Genomic DNA, 22,664 nt, shown 5'->3' with positions numbered 1-22,664 from the left:
CTCCGTGGAACTATGGATTATTGTTTTCCTCTGTGTGGTACTGATGGGCTGGTTGAAACAGATTGTTTTTTTCTTCAACTTAGGGTAATTAACATGCATGTATAATTTAATTTTTAGTGGGCATTTTTATGGTAAAGTCATCAGAATTTTCAGTGTATTTATGGCACCGAGTAAAATGACAGCTGGGATCTTTATGTAGTGTCACTATAGTTGTGAATGTGAATTCAAATTTTCATTTATTTGTTGTAACATTTTAATATATTTTCCACTCTATTGTTTCACATGTTTCTCATGAACTGTACTTTAGGAAGCTACAACGTCGCATACTAATTTGGACTTGGGACTTTTAACTATGGTATGTAATCTGTTGGGTGCATTCTAAGGTCAAGATTGCTCTTGTACAGATGCTTCAAGAGCTCCATGACTCATCCTTTCAAATATTTATCTAAAATTTTTCACCTCTAATTATTCATTCTTAAGTTACCAAGTACGTTTAAGGCTACCAAGAATTCCACCACTCTCATCCTTCAAAATATTTAATCTCAGATTTTGCACTTAGCTGATTTCTCTTCCGCAAAGCACCCGCAAAGCACCAAATTTATTCAAGGTTGCCAGCCTTAAAAGAGTACAATTACATCAATTTTCATGTTAAATCACATCTGTTGTACCCATTCATCATTTGAAGCTGGCAGTGTGTGTGCAAAGAGGAAGTTAATAATTTTTGAAGTATATTTGGCATAGATGAAAAACTCGGATTTTGCAATAACTCGGCAAGGCCAAAAAATTTTAAAAACTCGGGACTCGCCAAAACTCGGCAAAAAACTCGGCAAAACTCGACAACTTTATCGAACATTTGAAAATACATTTTTTTTTTATATATAATTCAAAAACACACATTTACACCAAATTTGTATAACATATATGATTTCCATGATATATAAATCAAATTTTTTTGGTAATACATAGCAACAAATGCAAGTATCATAGCATAAACCAAAAACCAAGTGCAACATATGTATAAGAGTTCAATACATATCAACGTATCATAGTGACAGTCTCATAGAGTTATAGAGTCATAGACCACAAAACAAGAACCTCTGAAATTCTGATTACATATCAAGTTCAAAGTTTGGTATCAATGAAAATAAGAAATCATAAATTGCGTCTACGACTAAAGCTCAAAACAGATTGTGGCCGCTGGGTGGGTGGTGCTGAAGTAGTGGCAACATCCTCAACACTAACAGGTGCCTCTGCTGCATGATCAACCTCCTGCTCCTCCTCACGTGCTGCCACTTCCGCATCCCATTCCTCTCCTGCCCTCTCCAACTCACTCAGCTGCTCATTAGTAAGGAATGGATCCAAATCATTATCAACATCATCAGGAGAAGCAACCCATTCTGCTGCATATGGATCAATGTCATCCAAGTCAAGTGCTTCATGTGAATCTTGCCCTAGCACCTTCTTCTCATGTAATCGAATGTTGTACCGCACATAGACAAGATCATTCAAGCGTTGTTGAGTCAACCTATTGCGCTTTTTTGTGTGGATGTTCTCAAAAACACTCCAGTTGCGCTCACAACCAGAAGCACTACAAGGCTGTGATAATATGCGGATGGCAAGCTTTTGAAGATTAGGCGTTGTGGCACCATAATCTTCCCACCACAAATCTGCAAGGATACAAAATGTGATTTATAACTTGTAAAGATTTCAATAATCTTAAAGAGAGAAATAAATGGTAAAAATTAAACATATGCTTTTTTTTACCTGGTCGTAAGGTGGCTCTCCTACATTTGCAATCAGGTGAAGAAAACAATTCCCCTAAGGCCTTCTTATAACTCTGCAACTCATCAAGTATCAGGTCTCGAAGGATCTCATCATCAACTAATCTCCGAATGCATGTGTCAAGGCCAATTCTAACCTCTGCATCTGCTCTGAAACTCGGAGAGTAAAAAAACTTGGGATTCAAGAAGTAGGCAGCAGCATGAATATGTTGGTGGAGTTGATGGTTCCACCTCCGATCAATTATGCGCCATATGGGTTCATACTTGGTCTTGTTTGACCCATACAAGTGTTGAATCGCCTCTTTGGCCTTATCCATGGCCTCATATAGATACCCCATGGAGTTATGATCCCCATCCACCATTCGTAGCACCCTCACCAACGGTTCCGAAACCTAGATATAAAAAATCTAACAAAATCAGCAGATTGAAATATTAGAAAATTAAATAATAAATCATCAATTAAAGTTTCAAAACTTACATTGATGATCTCCTCCACTATCTTGGCAAAATTAGTATCAAAAATGGCAATCACAACCTTCTCTGCTTCAGGCTTTGTAGCATAAGGACTCCCCAACCATCTTTCACTCACGAACATCCGCTTCAGGTTGGGCAATGTAGCAAGTATGCTCTGCAAGGTGAGGAAATTGGTAGCAAAGCGTGTAACCCCCGACCGCACAAGATCCTTACCTTCAGTGTGCTCTCTCATAAGATTCAGGACCCATGTGTGATTGTAGATGTATTTGGTGATATTCCTTCCATCTTCAACCACTTTCTTTACCCAACTTAGTTTCCCTATGTCCTCAAGGAGCAAGTCAAGACAATGGGCAGCACAAGGGCTCCAAAATAATGTCGGATGTCTAGCCATTAGAAGTTTGCCGGCTGCCACATATGCAGCTGCATTATCAGTCACAACTTGGATGACATTCTGCACTCCCACATCTATCACCACTTCATCCAACATGTTGCACAAGGTCTCCGCATTCTTCACTTCATTGGAGGCATCAATTGATTTTAAAAATACTAACTGCCCTCTTGAAACAACTAGAAAGTTGATGAGTGTCCTGTTCCTACCATCTGTCCATCCATCAGAAAGAATGGTGCAGCCATTCTTTTCCCAAATAGTCCTTTGCTCTTCCACTAATGCATGAGTGTTTTGGACCTCATCCTGCAATAACGGTCCACTTACCTCGTAACGGCTTGGGGATTTGAACCCCTTACCTGCCACAGTCAATGCGGTGACCAATTGGTCCCAAGATGGACTAGAAATAGCATTGAACGGAACATCGTTGTAGATAAAAAATCTAGCACACGCCACCTTGGCTTGTTGGTGAGCCTCTTTATTCCATGCAGTGCCAAGCAATCCAGGTTGTGCACTAGGAGTGTTACGTGGAATAAAGAAGTTTTCCATGTTGCTGTCCAAAGTTCCCTTTGCTCGTATCCGTGGCCCAAGGGAAGAACCAGATGTCCCCACATCTGTATGTGACCCCATGGAACTCAAATCTGCCCTTGGGGCTGCCATTGCCTCTGCTGTTCTCTTTTTTGTTGCCTTCCTTTGATCATATGCTTCAAGCGTTGCTATTGCATCTCTCGTAGCCTCTTCAGTACATTCCGTACAGCTTGTGGTATCTCGGCATTGAATTTTTGCAAGGTGATATTTGAACCTATTAATGCCACCTTTTACAATTTTTTTGCAATGGTTGCAAAAAACATCTCCTCGTTTTGGACTTGGTCTCCCATGTTTCCAACAAGGGTCTCTCTTTTTGCCACCAACTTTAACTGTAGAAGCTGAATCCATTTTCTTTCAAAAAGATGTGGAAAAGAACCTAGCAAAAGAGAGGCAACATTTAGAGATAAATAACATTGTTACCAAAAAAAATCACAAACATCCAAAAATTACAATGACTGTATAACTGTATTTTATTTACAGTCATCTATTAATAGATGACTCTCTAAAATTAAAATTTTTAATTGGTTGTGTATTTTTTTAAGTTTTTAACTTCAAATTTAAATTTAAATGAAATACTTTAATACACATTGACATTACACAGTTGACAGTCATTTCAAATGACTATGAGTATTTCACAATTGACTGTGTATTACACAGTCATCAGTCATTTGAAAATGACTGTGTATTACATAGTCATCAGTCATTTGAAAATGACTGTGTATTACACAGTCATCAGTCATTTGAAATTTTGAAATGACTGTAATGACTGTGTATTACACAGTCATTTGAAAATGCCTGTGTAATACACAGTCATTTCTCATTTGAAATGACTGTAATGACTGTGTATTACACAGTCATTTCAAATGATTGATGACTGTGTAATACACAGTCATTTGAAAATGAATGTGTATTACACAGTCATTTGAAATGACTGTGACTGTGTAATGATGACTGTGTAATACACAGTCATTTGAAAATTTGAAATGACTGTGTATTACACAGTCATTTGAAAATTGAAATGACTGTGATTGTGTAATGATGACTGTGTAATACACAGTCATTTGAAAATTTGAAATGACTGTGTATTACACAGTCATTTGAATTTTGAAATGACTGTGACTGTGTAATACACAGTCATTTTGAAATGACTGTGTATTACATAGTCATTTGAAATGACTGTGACTGTGTAATACACAGTCATTTTCAAATGACTGATGACTGTGATCAGTCATTTGAAATGACTGTAAATTGTAATTACTAATGATTGTGTATTACACAGTCATTTGAAATGACTGTGACTGTGTAATACACAGTCATTTGAAATGACTAAGACTGTGTAATACACAGTCATTTTCAAATGACTGTGTATTACACAGTCTTAGTCATTCGAAATAAAACAATACAAAAAGATACCTGGTCGTGCGTGCAAATGCAAACAATATAGTCATTTTGACTGTGTATTCGAAATAAAACAATACAAAAAGATACCTGGTCGTGCGTGCAAATGCAAACAATACAGTCATTTTGACTGTGTAATACACAGTCATTTCAAATGACTGTGTATTACACAGTCAAAATGACTGTGTATTCGAAATAAAACAATACAAAAAGATACCTGGTCGTGCGTGCAAATGCAAACCCTATGCAAATCGCGTGGCGTTTTTTGCCTTCTGGAGTCGCGCGAGCCGCGAAATGGAATAAAGACTTCGGTTTTTTTTTTGCCTGCGACTTAAGTCGCGTTTTTCTCGCATTTTGTGCCGCGTTTCGGGCGGGTTTTGGCCATTAACGGCGATTATTTGCCAAAAAAATCACGGCGAGTATATAAAAAAATCGCCCCGAGTATTTCCGCGATTAACTCGCGCGGCATTATGGATCGCGATTACTCGCGAGTTTTTGAATTGCTCGCCGAGTTTTGCAAGCTTGATATTTGGTTTTTTGACATTTCCCTACAGAGGTATTTTTTCATAAAGCCCCAGAGAAGATCTCACTTTTTTCATTTATACACATTTTCTGGCAAACTTCTTTCAAACTTCTTGTATAGCTTTCTTACTATCATGGGACTCCCTTTAATATCTTTCATGGTGATCTAACTCCCTCTAATATCCTTCATGATGCTGGAATATTCTGGTCCTAATATTATGCAACGAGTATAAAGCATTTTAATAATGGTTGAGACTTGTTCGAGTGATATTTTTATGTCCTATTGCGTCTGTTGTTTCTGACAATTGAGTTTCACTTTTAAAGCTGACAATGTGTTAAGAGGAAAATAAATTCCACAACATTTGAGCCAAGAGTAAGTTTTGATCACCACACATTATAGAGGAGGGCTGACTTGATAAGTACTTCCTCAATGTTTTTGTCTTAGATACCTTCAATCCGTCTCTATTCAATGTATAGTCCTTATTGCATGATCACTTCCATCATCATCTTATGCAAAGAGGCTGAAGCACTTAAATGAGGCGAATGGGTTGCACCCTACTTCAAATTTTGTGTAAGACCCTTCAAAGCTAATTATTTAACTGATGGCTAGAAGATTCATTTTTGTTTTGTGTCTAGCTGTTTGCTTAATGTTTGCAAAAAGCTACTTTGTTTGAATTACTTGGAAATAATACAAGATACAGAATCAGACTATGGAAATCAAATTATGGCTATGATAAAATTATCATCCTAAAATGTTAATGTACTTTTTCTTGGATAAACACATGATTTGTATAATCTTGACATTCTTTTTTAAAAATTGAAGGATTGTTTTGGCATGAATGTTGTGCATGGAATGTGTTTCAAAACAAAGGTGAAAAGTTGACGTGTAAAATATATCTATATTTTTTCAAGAGAGCTTACAATAGAAGAATGGGGCAGTTGCTTTCTATGGAAACAACAATCTTGATAAACAAGGTATTTCGGTTTCATCTTGCTGTGAAATTGGGTTTACTAGTCAAACATTACTTTACTCTGAAGATTTGAGAAGTTTTCTTTCATTTGGATCAAATTGTTGAGTTGTTATTCTGTATTCACATAAATTGTGACACCATGTCTATTATATTTGTCAAGGTTGCGTCAATGTTCTTAAACTTTTGGGTATAAAACTGTACAAAAGTCTTTGCTAACCTGTCCTTTGTCTTCTTAACATGTCCATGTTTTAAATTTCTCATGATTGACCTTGAATTTAACTTGCTACTGATCTCTTATAAGCTCTTGCAACAAACCATTAGTCATGCCGATCATTTTAATTGTTCTTAATATGCATAAAAATGGGCTTGTTGCAGGTATGAAGACATGATTGTAGAAGCCCTTACAGCAATGCAAGATCCAAATGGCAACGATGTTATTACAATTGCAAGTTACATTGAGGTTAGATGGGAAAACCTGGTTGAGATAGTTTCAAGTCTGTATAACATTGTATCTCACTGTTTGTAGTAGTTGGTAAACGCTTTTCCTATTCAATTATGGTTTGAAATTTGTGCGTGTTATTATACTCTTTTGAAATGATGTTTAAGTTCATGAAATTGAGGTGTAGCGTAGGAGCATGTTCAGTGATTTTGCATTACGGTTTCTGGGAAGTTATTGTTCCTGAAATAGTATGTCATCTTTATTTAACACATAATATTTCTTTTGAACTATATATGTGTATTTGTTTATTAAAGTCATGTAATTTCCGCAGTCCATAATGATATTGATATATTTTTGGAATTCTGAGATTTTTTTCATGATGAAAAAAAATCTCACACAGTTATATCCAACAATACATCAATATATATGTGTTTGGTCATTAGAGGTTGGAAAACCAGAATACGTGAATAATGAGTTATTTTTGATATCACCTTGGAGGATCTATTTTGTCTAATTAGAAAATGTTTATTTTAAATATTTAGATTGGAAAAATTGTTACAACTCAAGCTTACAGGGGAGGAAGTTTGAAAATTAAAGAACAAAATTAGAGGAACAATCCTGAAGGTAATGAAACCAACGCAGACTGGTTTGCTTTTGTAGGGCCATCCAACTATAGTTGTTTCAATCACATTCTTGTTGGGGTAAAGGAAAGGGGCTGCAAGGTATGGTGCCCACAAGGCACAATTCTTATGTGAAGTGATGACCCTAATTGAAGCTATATAATATTTAGAAACAAAAGATTTAGCCATTGTTACATATGGTTGGTGTATGGGATTGGAAGCTTCTTTTCCACAAGCAATGTGATTTGACTAATTTGAAGACTGATCATCTTTTATAGAACCTATTGCAAATATTTGAGATTTGGAAGGCAGCAATTCCAAATACCAGGCAAGGTGAAGAACTTTGTTATAATCGAGGGCCATCCCATGTGTTTACCTTGGTGTGTAATCTTGCTAAGTAAATGTTCATGTGGTCTTCAGAGAAACTAGAAGACGTAAACTTTCAATAGAAGGGATTTTGACTATCATCATGGCTCCCCCACATTTACCAACCATATATTATGTGCATCTATATCTGAGTGGCATGTTTCATTTGTTAGTGCTAAATTCTCTGTTCAAGTAACTACCCTAAACTAGGCTTTTGCTATGAACTGCAAATTTTCTGTCCTGTTGCATTTTAATCATGGGATCCAGGGTTCCCGGTTTGTCCTTAAAGATTGAGACATTTTGCTTTGCTTGCCTCTTGCTATTTTTATAGATGTGGCTTCTAGCTATAGGACACATACCACTTACTCTGAGACAGGATTCATGTAATCAGTCTAACTGGCTTGGTCTCACTGGCTAACACCTGAAAGTCATTGACCATCAGAGGAAAAGAGCTAAGTACTCCTTGGAATAAGGAAACATATTAGAGATACTTCCTCTAGAAATTCAGAGTATAATGATACCTCTCTGATCTGTTATTAGACTGATATCAGAAAACTGAGTCAGAGTTTAACTCTTCCTTCAGACACTCCAGTGAAGAGGCTAAAAGGATTAGATTGTCAGTGGAAAGCATCTAAATCACAATTGATATGAAAGACAATGAATACAAAGCCAGGCCTCATAGTTAGAGGTTTATTGAGAGTTAAACTCTAAGATACTAGATTTCTGTTTACTAGGATAATATGTGAGTTGTCACAACCAAGAAATTTAGAAATGCAATCCAACCAAAATGAATGCTAGAGCTAAGCCTTTCATATTTCAAAATTGTTAAAAAGTCAAAAGATTGCAAAATCACAACTCATTCCTGTAATGTTATGAAAAAAGAATCTGATGAATTCTTATTCAAGCCTGTTTTTGTTTTAAAGAAGGAAAATTCCAACTAACACTTAGTAATAGAAGTTTTCAGGATAAACTTATGATGCTATTGGTTGCGGTTGCTAATTATGATAGAACTTGGTTGCCTGTTTGTGTTTGTGTTTTCTGTATTGATTTTATTATTGGATAGGAAATACTAGAATTTGTAATTTGTCATTCTCATTGCATTTGTTAACATATCATTTTTATGTCAATGTGGAAGATATCATTATTGATCTGTTGAGTAACTTGAGTTTTTCCTCTGTTCTTCCATGAGCTTGAACCATTGTATATAGGAAGTACCTGGATATGCTGTTTTGTTCACAACTCATCTAGAAATTTGAAGTAAATTCATGAATTTAATTTACAGTTTGTACATAAACTTGAGATTATTGTATAGGGGCGCAGTAATTTTTTATTTTTCAGTTTGTTACTTATAAAAAAACATTAGGAGGATAACATTTACCTAATTTACCTAAGTTGCTGAATTGACATATATGCAATCTGATTCCTGGTTTGAAAGGTTCTGGAATCAGATCCCAGTTCGGATATCCTGCAGATTTGACCAGGGTTCAAATTTCTCATACCCGAAACATTTGCTTATTTCATGCGGTGAATTTTGCTTACTCCAGTGATGACATTGACATGGCAATTACACAGCGAGACTTGAATGTTTTGATCTACAGACATTATTTTTGAAGTTTTTAAATTTTTTTTTTTGTCCCATAGAAGCTCTAAACTGTGAATCTGCATGAGATAAATAGTCAGTTTGGGATATCATGTCGGATCTATAAGCCACAGAACTATCAGTTCTAGTTCCTTACGGGGGTTGATAAATGTATACCAATGATTAAGGATATTGTTCGTAATGATATCTTGTATGGCACTTTAATGAATGGACTGTGTAAATGTGGCAGAAAGGGTTCATTAAATATGGTCAATAACCATTCGTATTATACTTTGATGAATGGACTGCAAATATCTTGTATATTATTATTCATATAATTAATTGAATATAATATTTTAATTTATTAAATATAATTATACATATATAAATATATAGTTTATATATATTATTAAATTAAAATATAATTATATATATTAATTTGTACGAGTTTTCTGAAATAGTATATTATATGATTTAACAAGTTTATTAAATAATATATAATTTTAAATTTATTTTTAATATTTTATTTGTCTCTAAATTAAAATATTAAAATTAAATACCGTATAATATATACTATATTGTTAATTAAAAAATAAGATAATTATAAATGAATACATATAATATTCATATACATATATTATATATTTTTTTGTATGGATGTACCAAACATACCTAGCCCCACAAAATATGCCGTACTGGTCTATCGTACCCATGTCTTACCAGTAGCCATACCCGATTTGGCCACTTAACTGCAATGTTTATGTAGATTTAAATTCTTATTCAATCAATGTTTATTTGCAGATTATAGTCTTATTCTTTCCCAAGTTTGAAATAAATCAATAAAAACAGGGGGAATACCTGTTACACTGTTGTTTACAACTCGAGTTGGAAGTATAAATTAGTTTATATCTTTACCATCTTAAAACTAAATTTCAGCATATTGATTCTTAGTTTGCATAAAACTATGTGTTTAGTGCCAATGCATGAGGGAACATCTTAGTATTCAATTTGTTATTCTATCAGATAGATTTGTCATATATGTTTTTTGGATGTGTTCTAGATGGTTGTGTCTTGAATGCATAATAATGGTATGAATGCATTCATAGATTTGAATACTTGTCACACGACTCTTGTTACTGTGTGTTTTGATTTTTATTAAATATTTTACCAGCAACGACATGAGGTGCCCCAAAATTTCAGGCGATTATTGAGTTCAAAGCTAAAGCGGTTGGCTACACAAGATAAAATTGTGAAGGTTGGTACCTTTAAGCCTATTTACTTAATTTTTTCAATACAATATGCATCAAGAATTATTGTAAGAGAAGTTGTTATCATTGAGCTGCATTTACCTGTATTTTTGGCTGAAGGCAAGCTAAAAGATGTTATTACAATTCCAGTAATTGGAGTTCATTTCATGCTCTTGATACTTGTGACACATGTTATTTGCAAATTGCAAGAATATTTTCTTTTGAGGACATTAATTGTGATTGATATTCAAACTGCTAATACGAATTAATAAATAAAATATAAGAATGTTCCTGATATCAAATTCTTGTTTGTTATTTAATTTCCTGCATGATATGACATTCAAGTTGGTCATAAGTTTAAATTTTGTAGAAAATACTGCAAAAATACCTGCATTCAGGTTCATTTTGGTAACATAAGTTGAAGGGATCTGAGATGAACTTGAACAATTGTTTGTCTTGAAGAGCACACAGGAAAGAGAACAGGCAAATGACATTATGAGTGTCATATGGTCTAATATTCACTCATTGAAAGGGAATCAGTTTGACTATTGGATGTGGTAACTGTTTTCTGTGTTAGTTGAAAGTTGAGAAACATATGAATTCCACACATGATTAAAATATTTAAGAATGAATGTGGTATCTCATATCTGGTTATACTGCTGGTACAAAATCTGTAGGCAGCAGACTTCTCATCAGTGACAATTCGACAAGGCAAGGAGTAAATCTGTGACCTTGTACTCATATTTTAGCTCTCAACAATAACAATATTTTACATTCCGTGACAGATCGCTTTTAATAAAATACTTGCTCAATATGAGTTTATCTTGAAAGCCGACAACATGTATCATTTATTCGATGAGGACAAGATCAACCAAACTGCTAGCTATCTAGTCAAGATTCATAGCAGGAGATCAGACATGGAAAGGAATTCAAAGGGTCTAGTGTTGTGATTTTCTTGGTCCCATAGACTAATCAGTCTCATGGACGTCAGTAAAATCATTCATTCAACTGAACAAAAACCATGCAGTGAAAATTTAGTTACCTATTTTTAAGACACACTGTTATGCCCATTTTGATGTTAATGAAGAACAACCATGCAATTTAGGCTCAAGAATAAATTGGCAAGAAGAGTGAATATGCTTGGTACTTCGTAAAAATTTCAACAAGGAAAACAAAGAGTTGGGTTTTTTTGAGTTTTTGGAGATAAGAGTTGAAGTAGTAATTGGTTACTCAGGACTGTTGTTGTTAGAGGTGAAACCTGCTAGCTGTGGATACATCCTCAGCATTAGGAAATAAGTTCTTATGCTCCTGTCTAGATAGTAGCTTGTCTTGGAAACACCACAGACATCCATCTGTGCATGCCCTGCTGATCTGCATGTCCAAGAACATCTCCACAACAACTCTAAAAGGGAAGGGCAAGGGTGGATGCCCTAAGGATATCCCCTCAATGTTCTTAGCGATACCTAGCTATGCAAGTCATTAATTCAACAAGGAGAACAAAAAATTCGTTTTTTTGAGTTTTTGGAGATACGAGTTGAAGTAGTAATTGGTTACTCAGGAGTGTTATTATGGGTGAAACCTGCTAGCTGCGGATACATCCTCAGCATTAGGAAATAAGTTCTCATGATCCTGTCTGGATAGTAGCTTGTCTCAAAAACACCAAAGACATCCATATGTGCATGCCCTGCTGATCTGCATGTACCAAGAACATCCCCTCAACGACTCCAAAGGGGAAGGGCAAGGGTGGATGCCCTAAGGATATCCCCTCAATGTCCTTAGTGATACCTAGCTATGCAAGTCATTATTTTAATGCTTAATGCAACAAACTATTAAATTCTAATCTAAAATGTACAGTGCTGTAACCCTAATATGTTACTTTGAGAAGATTTTTTTATGGCCCTAAGCTTATTTCTATAAGAACAATAATATGCATCTTAGTTCTTACACAAATTTGAGCTAAAATGGTTAGCAAGCCAAATTAAATTGGAGTACAGTTTTTCAGTTGGGCAACATTGGGTTTTTATTGAGCATCCATGATACTTTAATTCTATTTAAGAGATGATTTAATTTCAATTTTTGAAAGCAAATACACTATGATATAAAAACTAATTTAGTATGAAATGCAACTTTGTATGATATAGCTTGTCAAAAATTTGAAGGACCAAATTTGTACAAGAATAATATGCACATTAAATGTTTAAAATTGTATTTCATTTCATGTCTCTAGTTTGATTTTTGAAGTCTAAATGAGATGTAATTTGCTAATGATGGACGTCAGTTCAAAATCACTATTAAAGTTATCTCACAAAAATCTGTGTAGCTTTTAAACAGTGAAGTAATTTTTCTACATTACACAGGACTTGTCCCTCCAAAGATTGCTTCTCCAGGACAGGTGGACAGAGGCCCCAAGATTTTTGGGGATGTATCCCTGAAAAGTTCCCTTTAGAGGCCTCACGCCCCAGGGATTAGAGATGCCTTCAATTTTTTCTCTTGTTTTTAAAACTGTGGTTTGAAATAGATGAAATGTTTCTATAGCTGAAAATATTAATTATTATTTAGTTCAAACTCGTAAAACAATCTACAATAGACACCTTAACAAAAATGATTCAAGTACAAAAAAGTTAAAACTGAAAATGATCAAACATAGGACACTGTTTTGTACACAAGAAATCAAAACACTTTAAAGCATAATTTAGCTTATTGTTCAAAACAGATGAAACTGATAAATGGCTAGTTTTCAAGGCTGTTCCTTGTTATCCCCAAAAAAATATTCTCCCAGACTGTTGTCTGTGTCATCTCCTGTCCTTTGCTGCTCCTTGAAATCTTTCTACTCAATCGCTGTCCCATGCTGTCCCTCAAAAATGGTCTAGATTACCTTTCTGGTCTGGAAATATCTCGGATCACAGTTGTTTTCAGTTCCATCTGTTTCAAGCTACATCACTGGGTTCGCCGGTTCTGGTCCGTGCACCCGAACTGAGTTCGCCTTATTGAGATTCTGAACTATCAATTGGCATTTGGCATTGATCAATGATGAAGTATCATGCTATCAAATGTATTTAGTTTTATAATTCTGTATGTTTATTAAATTTTTTGTACATACATACATACATATATACATATACATACATATACAGTAATCTCACACACACATATATACATACATACATTCATATACTTGCATATACATACATAAAAAAAAATACATACACACACACACACAACACACACAACACACACACACACACACACATGTATTGACCAACCTGAATCGACATACCCAAGGGCAATACACACACACATGCATGTACGGATGAACCTGAATCGACGTACCCAAGGGCAAAAAAATTTGTCCATACCCACAAACCGGTTTCTCGTACCCGAACCTTAACGGGTAACATTGGTTTCAAGCTCTTAATAAAAAGCTAGTTATGCATGAGTGTTTTTGGTGTCTTGTGCACAAAAAATAAAAAGATTTTTCAAGCCAAAATAGTGTCCAAGTCTGGTAATTTTTTAGTTTCATTTTTTTTATTTGATTTCTTATGATGCTTATGGCAACTCCTAACCGTAGAGAATTTTCAAGCCAAAATGGTGTCCAAAGTATGGTAATTTTATAGTTTTGATCTTTTAATTTGATTTTTTATTGTAAAGATGCTTATAGTCCTAACCATAGTATACATACTCACTGACTACTCATAGACTCTGCAAGTACTTGTGGGTGAGTTAGAACTCACACCTTTGCAAATTGTGTACCCCAATTTTTTGCTGTGTTTAAAAACACAACTTTAGGCTAAAAAATGTGCTGCTAACTTCAAAAATTTGCTCTATGTATTTAAAAGTATGCCTCAATTGCACATAGAGGAAGAGCACCAGTTACCGTTTATGTTCCAATAACCGTTCACTCTTTGCACACCCAACCCTCCAATTACTAACTTTAAGAAAGCCAAAAAACAAATAACTAAAAGCCCATTTGTGCACCTTTATTGGTACCTATAGTGCATGACTACTGGGACATTTGTGTAAGTATTGACAATTTTAAGTGCATGGTTATTGGCACATCTTTAAGCAGGTGTCAGGCGACACTTTGAAATGTGTACTTTTTGACCCTTGCGCACATAACAGATCGCACGGTGTGCATCGTTACTACCTAGAAGCCAAAACAATAGCTATAAGCAGTTAAGTTGCATGCGGAGACAGCACCAAAAAAAAATCATCAAAATCCGATGTACTGTTTAGAGTCTGTGGGTGCACAAAGTTGGCTATAACGGCTACTGGTATGCTTCCCCTAAGTGTGATTCTTTTGACAAATTTAATTATTTTGCAAAAGTTGTCAAGTTTTTGCTTAGTCCAAAAATTTGGGTTTGCTTTGTCTTTTACCATATCAAGTTTGCATACTATGATCATAAGCTGCTAGTGCAAAACAAGTCCTATTTTGTTAATAGAATAGTGTCCCTTGTGGTTTTACTTAATCATTGATAAAATAAAATGAATTACATTTTATACGAGGATTCAATGTGGGTGCCTACTCAACCCACATCATTTTTATGGGACCTTATGTGGCTCTCATGATGACAGCATTGCATCTACTCTTAAATTTAAGTATTAGTTTTTCCTCCAATGTTATCGGATAAAATTAAAACAAGCAAAGCTACACGGCCTTTATGGTAACAGGTTTATCATGATATCATCATAAAATCCTGACTCAATGAGCATGGGAAAAAGCTCTTTCTAACACTTCACCAGGATGCTAGGTTTGAGCATTGTTGACAGTCTGATGGGGACATAGTTCTCATTCCCTGCCCCCTGAAAGTCCCCTGCTGCTCAGAAGACCCATGTTAAGGGGCATTCAGCCTCTAACCAGGAACTTATGATATGGTAGAGGCATATGGTTGATAGGTGTTGAATGAACTATCCCATGCTAGAAATATTATTGAATGTCACGTTTGTCATGACATTAAAGGTTAACAGAAATTGTCCAGCAGGTCTGACCAAGTGGTAAAGATGGAGTTTCACCAAACGAAGACCTAGGTTCAATTCCTCAAGGGAAGCACTAGGTAGAATCCTTGTACTAATTTAAGGAGTGAAAATTTCATGCTATTTATGCTAAGGTACTGGACTCTGTTTTGTGTCCTATGGGCTGAGGAGTTCTTAAACTCTCATTGGCCAACCAAAAAAAGAAAGCTCAACCAAAACTCAATAAAATTTTCAGTGGTAATTGTAAAAGCTCCATTTAAAATATTAGCATTACCTTTTAGTGTCATCAATTGAGACACCTTTTCTGGTTTATTGGATTATAAAGAAAGGGCTATAAATATCTCTTATGGAAGGCGTCTAATATGTATGGTATGCATACATGTATATCAAAATCTATAATTAATTCCCTTTTTGTAAATCCTTTTTGATGAAATAAATTGGGTTCCTTTTCAATGGGTATCTGACAGAAGAAAGGGAAATTAGCAGTTGATGAAGAAGACATGATGGAGGCCATATCAAGAAATTCTATTCATGATACCAGATCATGCTTTGATCTGCAAATGGTTTAGTTGTGGTATATCAATTTGCAAAGTTCTTTTGGATCAGACCATGTAGTTTGTTAAAATTTGCAGTGTATTAATTTTCAAAAGCCTTCTGGAATTTACTGTTCATGATACTGATTATGCTTTCCACACTAACTATGTTGCAGAAAGCCATATCAACCGAATGTAAAAAATCGCAAAACATGGTGACAAGTTATTACATGCCTGTAGGCTGTAGTTACAAAAGAAACTGATATTTCTTAGACCATTTTTGGCCCGTGGCAACCAACCAGCTAAATTCAAAAAATTATAAAAGACTTAATGTGTATGTAACTGCATGGTAATGTTTATTAAACAAGAAAGCATAGGCATACTGAGACATCATGAATTAACTTTTCATATTTAATCACTGCCCCCTGCCATTTACACATTGACAAGGCTAGGGGCTGCACTTTAAGAGTTTTGTGCATGTCATTTTTGGTTCTATGACAGTTCCTATGAATCTTTTTTATTCATCTGCAGATTCTTCAAAATTACAAGCTCAAATCCTCTATAGCAGATCTGAAACCTGCAAGTTTTGAATCTACAAATATATCTGATAGTTCATATCAACACTCTAACATTACAAGCGAGTTCATGGATGATTCCATAAATGAAGCTTCCATGGCTGCGGCACAGAAGATGGCTGAGTCAGAGGAAATGACGTACATGGCAGGTGCAGCAGCACAAGAAGAAGAGTTTGCCTTGGGAGTGGCAGATGAGTCCGATATGTTCTTTCAAGCTGCATCTATTGTATTTGAGCAGTGTAATAATCAGAATTTTGACTTTCTAAAAAGCTTGTAAATTTTAAGATTTTATCCATATGAGGTTTATTCACTTCTGTTTTTATGTCAATAGTCCTGCAGGATGGTGTTGTTGAAGTTCGGTGATAATCTATGGCTTGGAGGAAAGATTCCAAACAATAGAGCATGTCATTTTCAGCAGTGTAGGAATCTAATTTATGTACAGAATTTTGCACCCGGTTTGAGTTTGACCTCTAAAATTGTATTTTTGAGAATACTTCAGAGCTATGCTGTTGCAAGGTGTGAATTGGCAACGCCCTTGCATTGTTATGCGTCCTACATCATTCTTTGATGGATTAACGCTTTGTTGAAAGGGTTTATCCCTTGCCTTTTTGTTCTTAGTGGCATGGTATGTTATCGCTCTTTTGAATGTCATAGTTGGAGCCGGAGGTATATTGACCACTTTTGATGATGACAGTAGAAGAGTTGTTTGTGAATTACTACCACTTTTAGGGTTCAAGAAAGCTTTACAAGTACTTAAAAGCTTTGAACTATTTTATTGAGGTAAAGCTAGTTTTTTAGGATACAGCCAAGCAAAACACTACAAGTTTGTCTTTATATCAACCTTAATATTATTTAAATTGGATGCACATACCTTAATCTTTGCATGTGGAGGATTTATAATCATAATAACTCCTATCACCAAAAGTTGAGGCTTGCAAATTTCAGCGTTCAAGATCTTCATTGCATTGTTTGTCATCATATTATGATAATGCTATCAGATTGCAACCTTTTTCCTGAATTTATCTAGAGGTTGCCTATTAATGCCGCTTTTTTCCTGATGATATTATAGGATAAATGTTATGCTTTTGACATTTTTATTTTTGTTACAGTATCTTTTTTTTATATTAATGTACTAAATTATTAAGACTTTTATAAAGCAAAATTCTTGAAAGGTGAAGAAGATAATGGAGCACTCAACCTAGTCTTCGATATGTCCCGCAACAATGTTGCAGGTTTTCTGCCTGCTTGTAGGAATGGATTTTCACCATTGGTGTTGGCCGTTTTGAAAGCTAAGTATTCTTGCTGCTATTTCGGGATTCGATTGTGTTCTCCAATCCATAATTTTAAAGCTACTTAATACATGAATTATCAACATACGAAATATAGGACTTTTAGGGTACTATTTACGGCAGAGAAACTATTATGCTAAAGAGCTGATGTAATACACTAGTGCTAAACCAAGCTAAGTGGATCTCACAGGCAAAAATCAATATATTGAATGTGCTTGTTGTGAGCACACAGAACTGGTATTGAGAAGACTCACTGAAGCATATCAAGGTTGAAGTTTGTTTTTGACACTCAATTTCAGATTTATATTGTATACTTAATAATTCTTACGTCTTCTTTTCTTGTTGGTGATTTTTTAAAGGTTGTACTAAAGTATGTGGCTTTGTCTCACTCAGCATTGCATTCTATTCGGCAGAAAACCATATCTGACTCTGGGGTCGAGCATTTTAAGCTCACAAATATTATTTTTTGGTTTTTAATTTTTATGTTTTAAATATTAATACAACTTACATCAGAGTCGGGTATGAAAATTTTAAAATTAGTCTAATTTAGATGAATGGACTTTCTGAAATTAAATTTCACAGTTAGTATGTGTCGTGTGATTGTTTTGAAGTAACCCGTGTTCTTTGAAGTATTTCTAACTTGCTTTTGCTTGATCCCCAAATGTTTGCTCAATCCTTAAAAATGTTTTGAAGTAACCCTCGTGCTTTGAAGTATTTTTAACTTTTGATTGATCCTCAACTGTTTGCCAATCCTTTATCTCTGCACTTAGTTTAGTGGAGTTTTCTTTCTCATTATGTTTAATGCTCTATTTGTGTTTATTGAATGCTCCCTTATTCTATTTGCCTTAATATCTTTTTTGCCTTTGGCCTTACCCTTGGCCGATTCCTACCATGTCCATCTTGTGTTATCATTTCCTCCTTGTTAGTACCCTGAAGGAGTTCCAAAAGCATACTGGTTTCTAACCATTAGATTGACTCCAAATTTTATATCTTGAAAGCCTAACCTCATTAGCAGCTGGAGAATTTGCTATGCAGCACAGTATCCAGCCAACTTAACAAGGGGTCTGAAGCAATTTATCAGGTTAGAACAACCAATAAAGCTTCTTATTCTATTTTAGAAATTTCCATATGCGAGCATAGCAATAGCGGTAGCAATCATGTCGTACATTTTAGGATATAATTGTTATTCTCCTAGCGCTAATAAGATAACCATAAGCTAGACTATTTTCTTAAGATATCTTCTCACTCCTGAGTTGACCAAACTGCTTCAACGGTTATGTTTTACTGTTGTCAGCTCCTATACACTTGCGTACCTTTAAATGCTCTCATAATCGCTTAGAATTTTGTGGCGTGCCATTTTATTTGGCTTGCTCGCCTTCTTGGTCTTTATTAAAAATTATATTAGTTTTTCGGGTACTTGTCTTTATATAGGCAAGGGTTTCACATAGATTACACAGGGGAATCCTTTTTTAGTCTTATTTAGGGCACTTATGTTGTACGATCTCACATTGATTACACTGTTAAATCCTTCTTTTGAGTCTTATTTAGGGCACTGAATGTTGTATAAATCCTTTCAGGTAAGGATTTTACGTTGATTACAAGGAGGAATCCATTCTTCAAAGATTACCAAAGTTTGTGGAGGCCCTTTAAACGATCAATAACATTACCAATGATAAGTCAAACATAATTTATTTATTCTCAAAGTGATGAATCTCACTTTTTTAAAATAGCGTGCAAAAGTATAACTTTCTGGTAATGATTACCAAGCCAATTTGAAAATATTTTACAATCAGTTGTGTTTTAATTACAAATGGTATTCAGCACGACCATTTAATCTTCTTTACAAATTCTTAAGATATTGCATTGGGTTGATGCTTGAAGACCCAAAATTAAGGATTGAGTTTTTGCTTCATTATTGGTCCATTGATGTAGCCAAAAATTGACAACGTAAATTTCATTTGTATTATTAAAAGCAAAATATAGGAAAATTCATTAATTCTATGTCACATTCTACTCCAAATTGAAAACAAATTTCTGGTAAAAATCATCTTTTTGACAATTTTTAGTAAAATTTGGAAACTATGTTTTTGGCAATTTCTAACCGTATTTTTTTTTTAAGTAGTTTATTGAACTTGTTTTTTTTTGCTAATTTTGCATACTTATCTCCATGGTGTATGGAAGTTGCCAATTATTTGAAACCAATGATTAATTTTTCAACTTGCTGGTCTAATTACATGCAAGAGTTTGAAATTAATATAAAAACTCAATTCGGGAAAAGTCCAAGCTTGCTCTACTGAGTCGAAAATTATGGCCTTTGAAAGTCTATGCATCATTTTCCTTGCCTTGAAAAAATTCAGCTCCTCGTCATGATTTGGATTCTTAAATTCCCATTTTGTAATCTGCTTTATCTTTTTGTGCTAGCCCTTGCTACTATATTAGATACTCCCTGTAATGATCTTCTTGTGTGTATATTGTCTTTTTGTCCAAAACTTGTCCGAGTTTTTCTACTTAAAACATGCTATTACCAATCTACTTCCTCACACTTATCGGAAAAAAATATTTCCAACTTGTTTTTCCGACGTTGCTGCAACATCCTCATCTTCACTCTTAGCTGCACTTTCATTTTTTGAAACTTCACATTCTCAAAGTACACCTAATGATATTGTCGATATTGGTATTAATTCTCTTCGTTCTCTTTGCATCACTAGTGCGTAACCGATACTTATCAACTTCATTGTTTTGACGAGTTTTCTTGTAAACGACAAATTTTCAACTTTCCCTTCATCCTAGAGGGGCAATAAAATGATCTTTACAAAACGTTTGTATTATGACATACATCCATTGGAATGACGTTGGACCATGCCACATCCTTATTAAGTCTTTTCTATAGAAAACTTAATTAAACATCTTTTATCAACATTGATTTCATTTTCCTTTTTAACCTTGCAATACAGTAAGGGTGGGGATGTTCTTTGCATTGCAATTTCAATTTGCCTACCATTTTTCTAGAAACCATGTTTTCATGGTTGCCACCATCAATAATAACTTGACATACCTTTCCTCTCAAGGTGCATCTAGTTTGAAACATATTGGTTCAAAGTTAGGAATCATCACGACCTTAGGTTTGCATTTCCTCTCACTTTGGAATCACCATTGCTCGTCTAATCATGAGACTTTCCCAAATCCAATTGAACCTCTTGATTTAAACCTTCATCCTCATTCTCAGCTTGAACCAAGTTCAATTTGGGTTGTTCTCCTTGTATTATTTCTTGCATGTGATAGTTTGAACACTCAAATGCTCTTATGAACCTTTTCACCATAGTTGCAGCAAATAAAAGGTTTTTGTGGGTTTTCCCATCCTCTACCATCATTATAATATTTGACTTTTTGAAACCATATTCATCTTTGTTGATTTCAAGTCTTATTGGGTATTTTCTAATTTCTTTTTTCCTTGAGATGATTTTCCCCTACAATTTAAATCACATTGCAATAGGGATTTTGTCACCCTCTTCACTCTATTCCTTTGAAAATTTTGTCTACCATGTTTTTCTTCAACCTTTAAAGCTAATTGGTATACCTCTTCCATACTACCAACCTTATGTGTGCTCAGTTCATCTTGAATAGAAAATTTTAGACTATTTATGTACCTTGTAGCCATCAGTTCATTGGTCTCTCGATGCTCTACATGAATGGACAATTGGTAAAATTCATCTATATAGTCTTGCTCAAAAGACAAGATCTGCTTCACATTTTGAAATTTGTGTAAAAAAGGTTTGTGCACAGTCCAATGGTAGAAGTTTCTTTCTCAGCTTCTCCATTTTGCCCCCTCTTGATTTTATTCTTCCCTTTCCAATTCTTTGTTTTGTAGATGTCACTACTAGGTCATTGCATGACTCTTCAATTTGTTGTATGAAAATTTCACTTTCTTTTCCTTTGTTATAGTCCTCCATTCAAATAATCTCTCCATGATGTTCAACGATTTCTTTAGCTCCTTTGGTTGAATATTGCTTGTATAATTAAAAACTTCAATTTTGATTCTTCATTTTGATTTCTTTCTTCTAATGCTCTATGCATCCTTTCTTCAAAGGTTAGATGCTCTAACTGTTCTTCCTCTTCATGTTCTACATACTAATATTTACTTCCTTGTCTTCTTTATCAAAGTTGTTTTTTGTTACTCTATTTTTCTATCATACCTACAAGCTCTACTACTTGTCTATGTAAATTTTGCGCATCTCAATGTATTTGAGCAAGATCTCTTCCTTTTCCTCTCTGAACAATCTTCTTGTTTTGATACTTGATAATGCAGCAAAAAATTCACAAAATAAAATTCATGTGTAATATTGAAAACAAAAACAAAAAAAATCATTAATTCGACTTTATTTCTCATTCCTTTTTACATGAAAATTGATTTTTTTTCCCCTTTCAAGTATAATATGAAAAATATCTTTTTTTTGGCAATTTTTAGTAAAATCCAAAGATTATCATTTTTGGTAGCTTTCTTAACTTCCTTTTCTAGGATAATTTTGTATGTTTATCTGCATGACCTATGAAAGTTATCAATTATATGAATAGACTAAAGTGACACTTATTATTTAACTTACCAATCTAATTACATACAAGAGTTTGAAATTAATTTAAAAATTCAATTTGGAAAATTCCCATGCTTGCTCCAACCGAACTCATGGTTAAATTATGGTGTCTATAAGTCGCTACAGCATTCATACTAGTTTCTTAGGGGTTGCTTTAATCATGGACCTAGAGAAATCCTAAATAACACATCCAACTCTTACAACTTTTGGGGTTTCCCCTCTATCAAAAACAAATTCAAAGATTCTTGAAAAAGGGGTATCCACTTCACCAAAGCTTTCAAGTGGTGTTTGCTTCATTATTGATCATTCTTACTATTTTCTTAGAGGTTGCTTTAAT

The 22,664-nt window shown here is 34.5% G+C and overlaps 1 protein-coding gene across 1 annotated transcript in view; it reads left to right on the top strand.

Moving 5' to 3' along the window:
• The window catches only part of LOC131028260 (single myb histone 3), a 30,627-nt gene extending 13,310 nt beyond the window's left edge, over nt 1–17,317 (top strand). Inside the window, exons 3-6 of the mRNA XM_057958510.2 lie at nt 6,495–6,579; nt 10,295–10,378; nt 16,406–16,688; nt 16,781–17,317. Of these exons, the coding sequence (XP_057814493.1) occupies nt 6,495–6,579; nt 10,295–10,378; nt 16,406–16,688; nt 16,781–16,812 (484 nt within the window). The 3' untranslated portion in view covers nt 16,813–17,317. The remainder of the gene's footprint in view (nt 1–6,494; nt 6,580–10,294; nt 10,379–16,405; nt 16,689–16,780) is intronic.
• The last annotated feature ends 5,347 nt before the right edge of the window (nt 17,318–22,664 follow it).

The sequence above is a fragment of the Cryptomeria japonica genome, chromosome 1 (assembly GCF_030272615.1).
Source record: "Cryptomeria japonica chromosome 1, Sugi_1.0, whole genome shotgun sequence".
In the NCBI taxonomy this organism is placed as follows: domain Eukaryota; kingdom Viridiplantae; phylum Streptophyta; class Pinopsida; order Cupressales; family Cupressaceae; genus Cryptomeria; species Cryptomeria japonica.
Note: the sequence above shows the minus strand (reverse complement) of the source record. Positions and strands in the feature narration are given on the sequence as shown.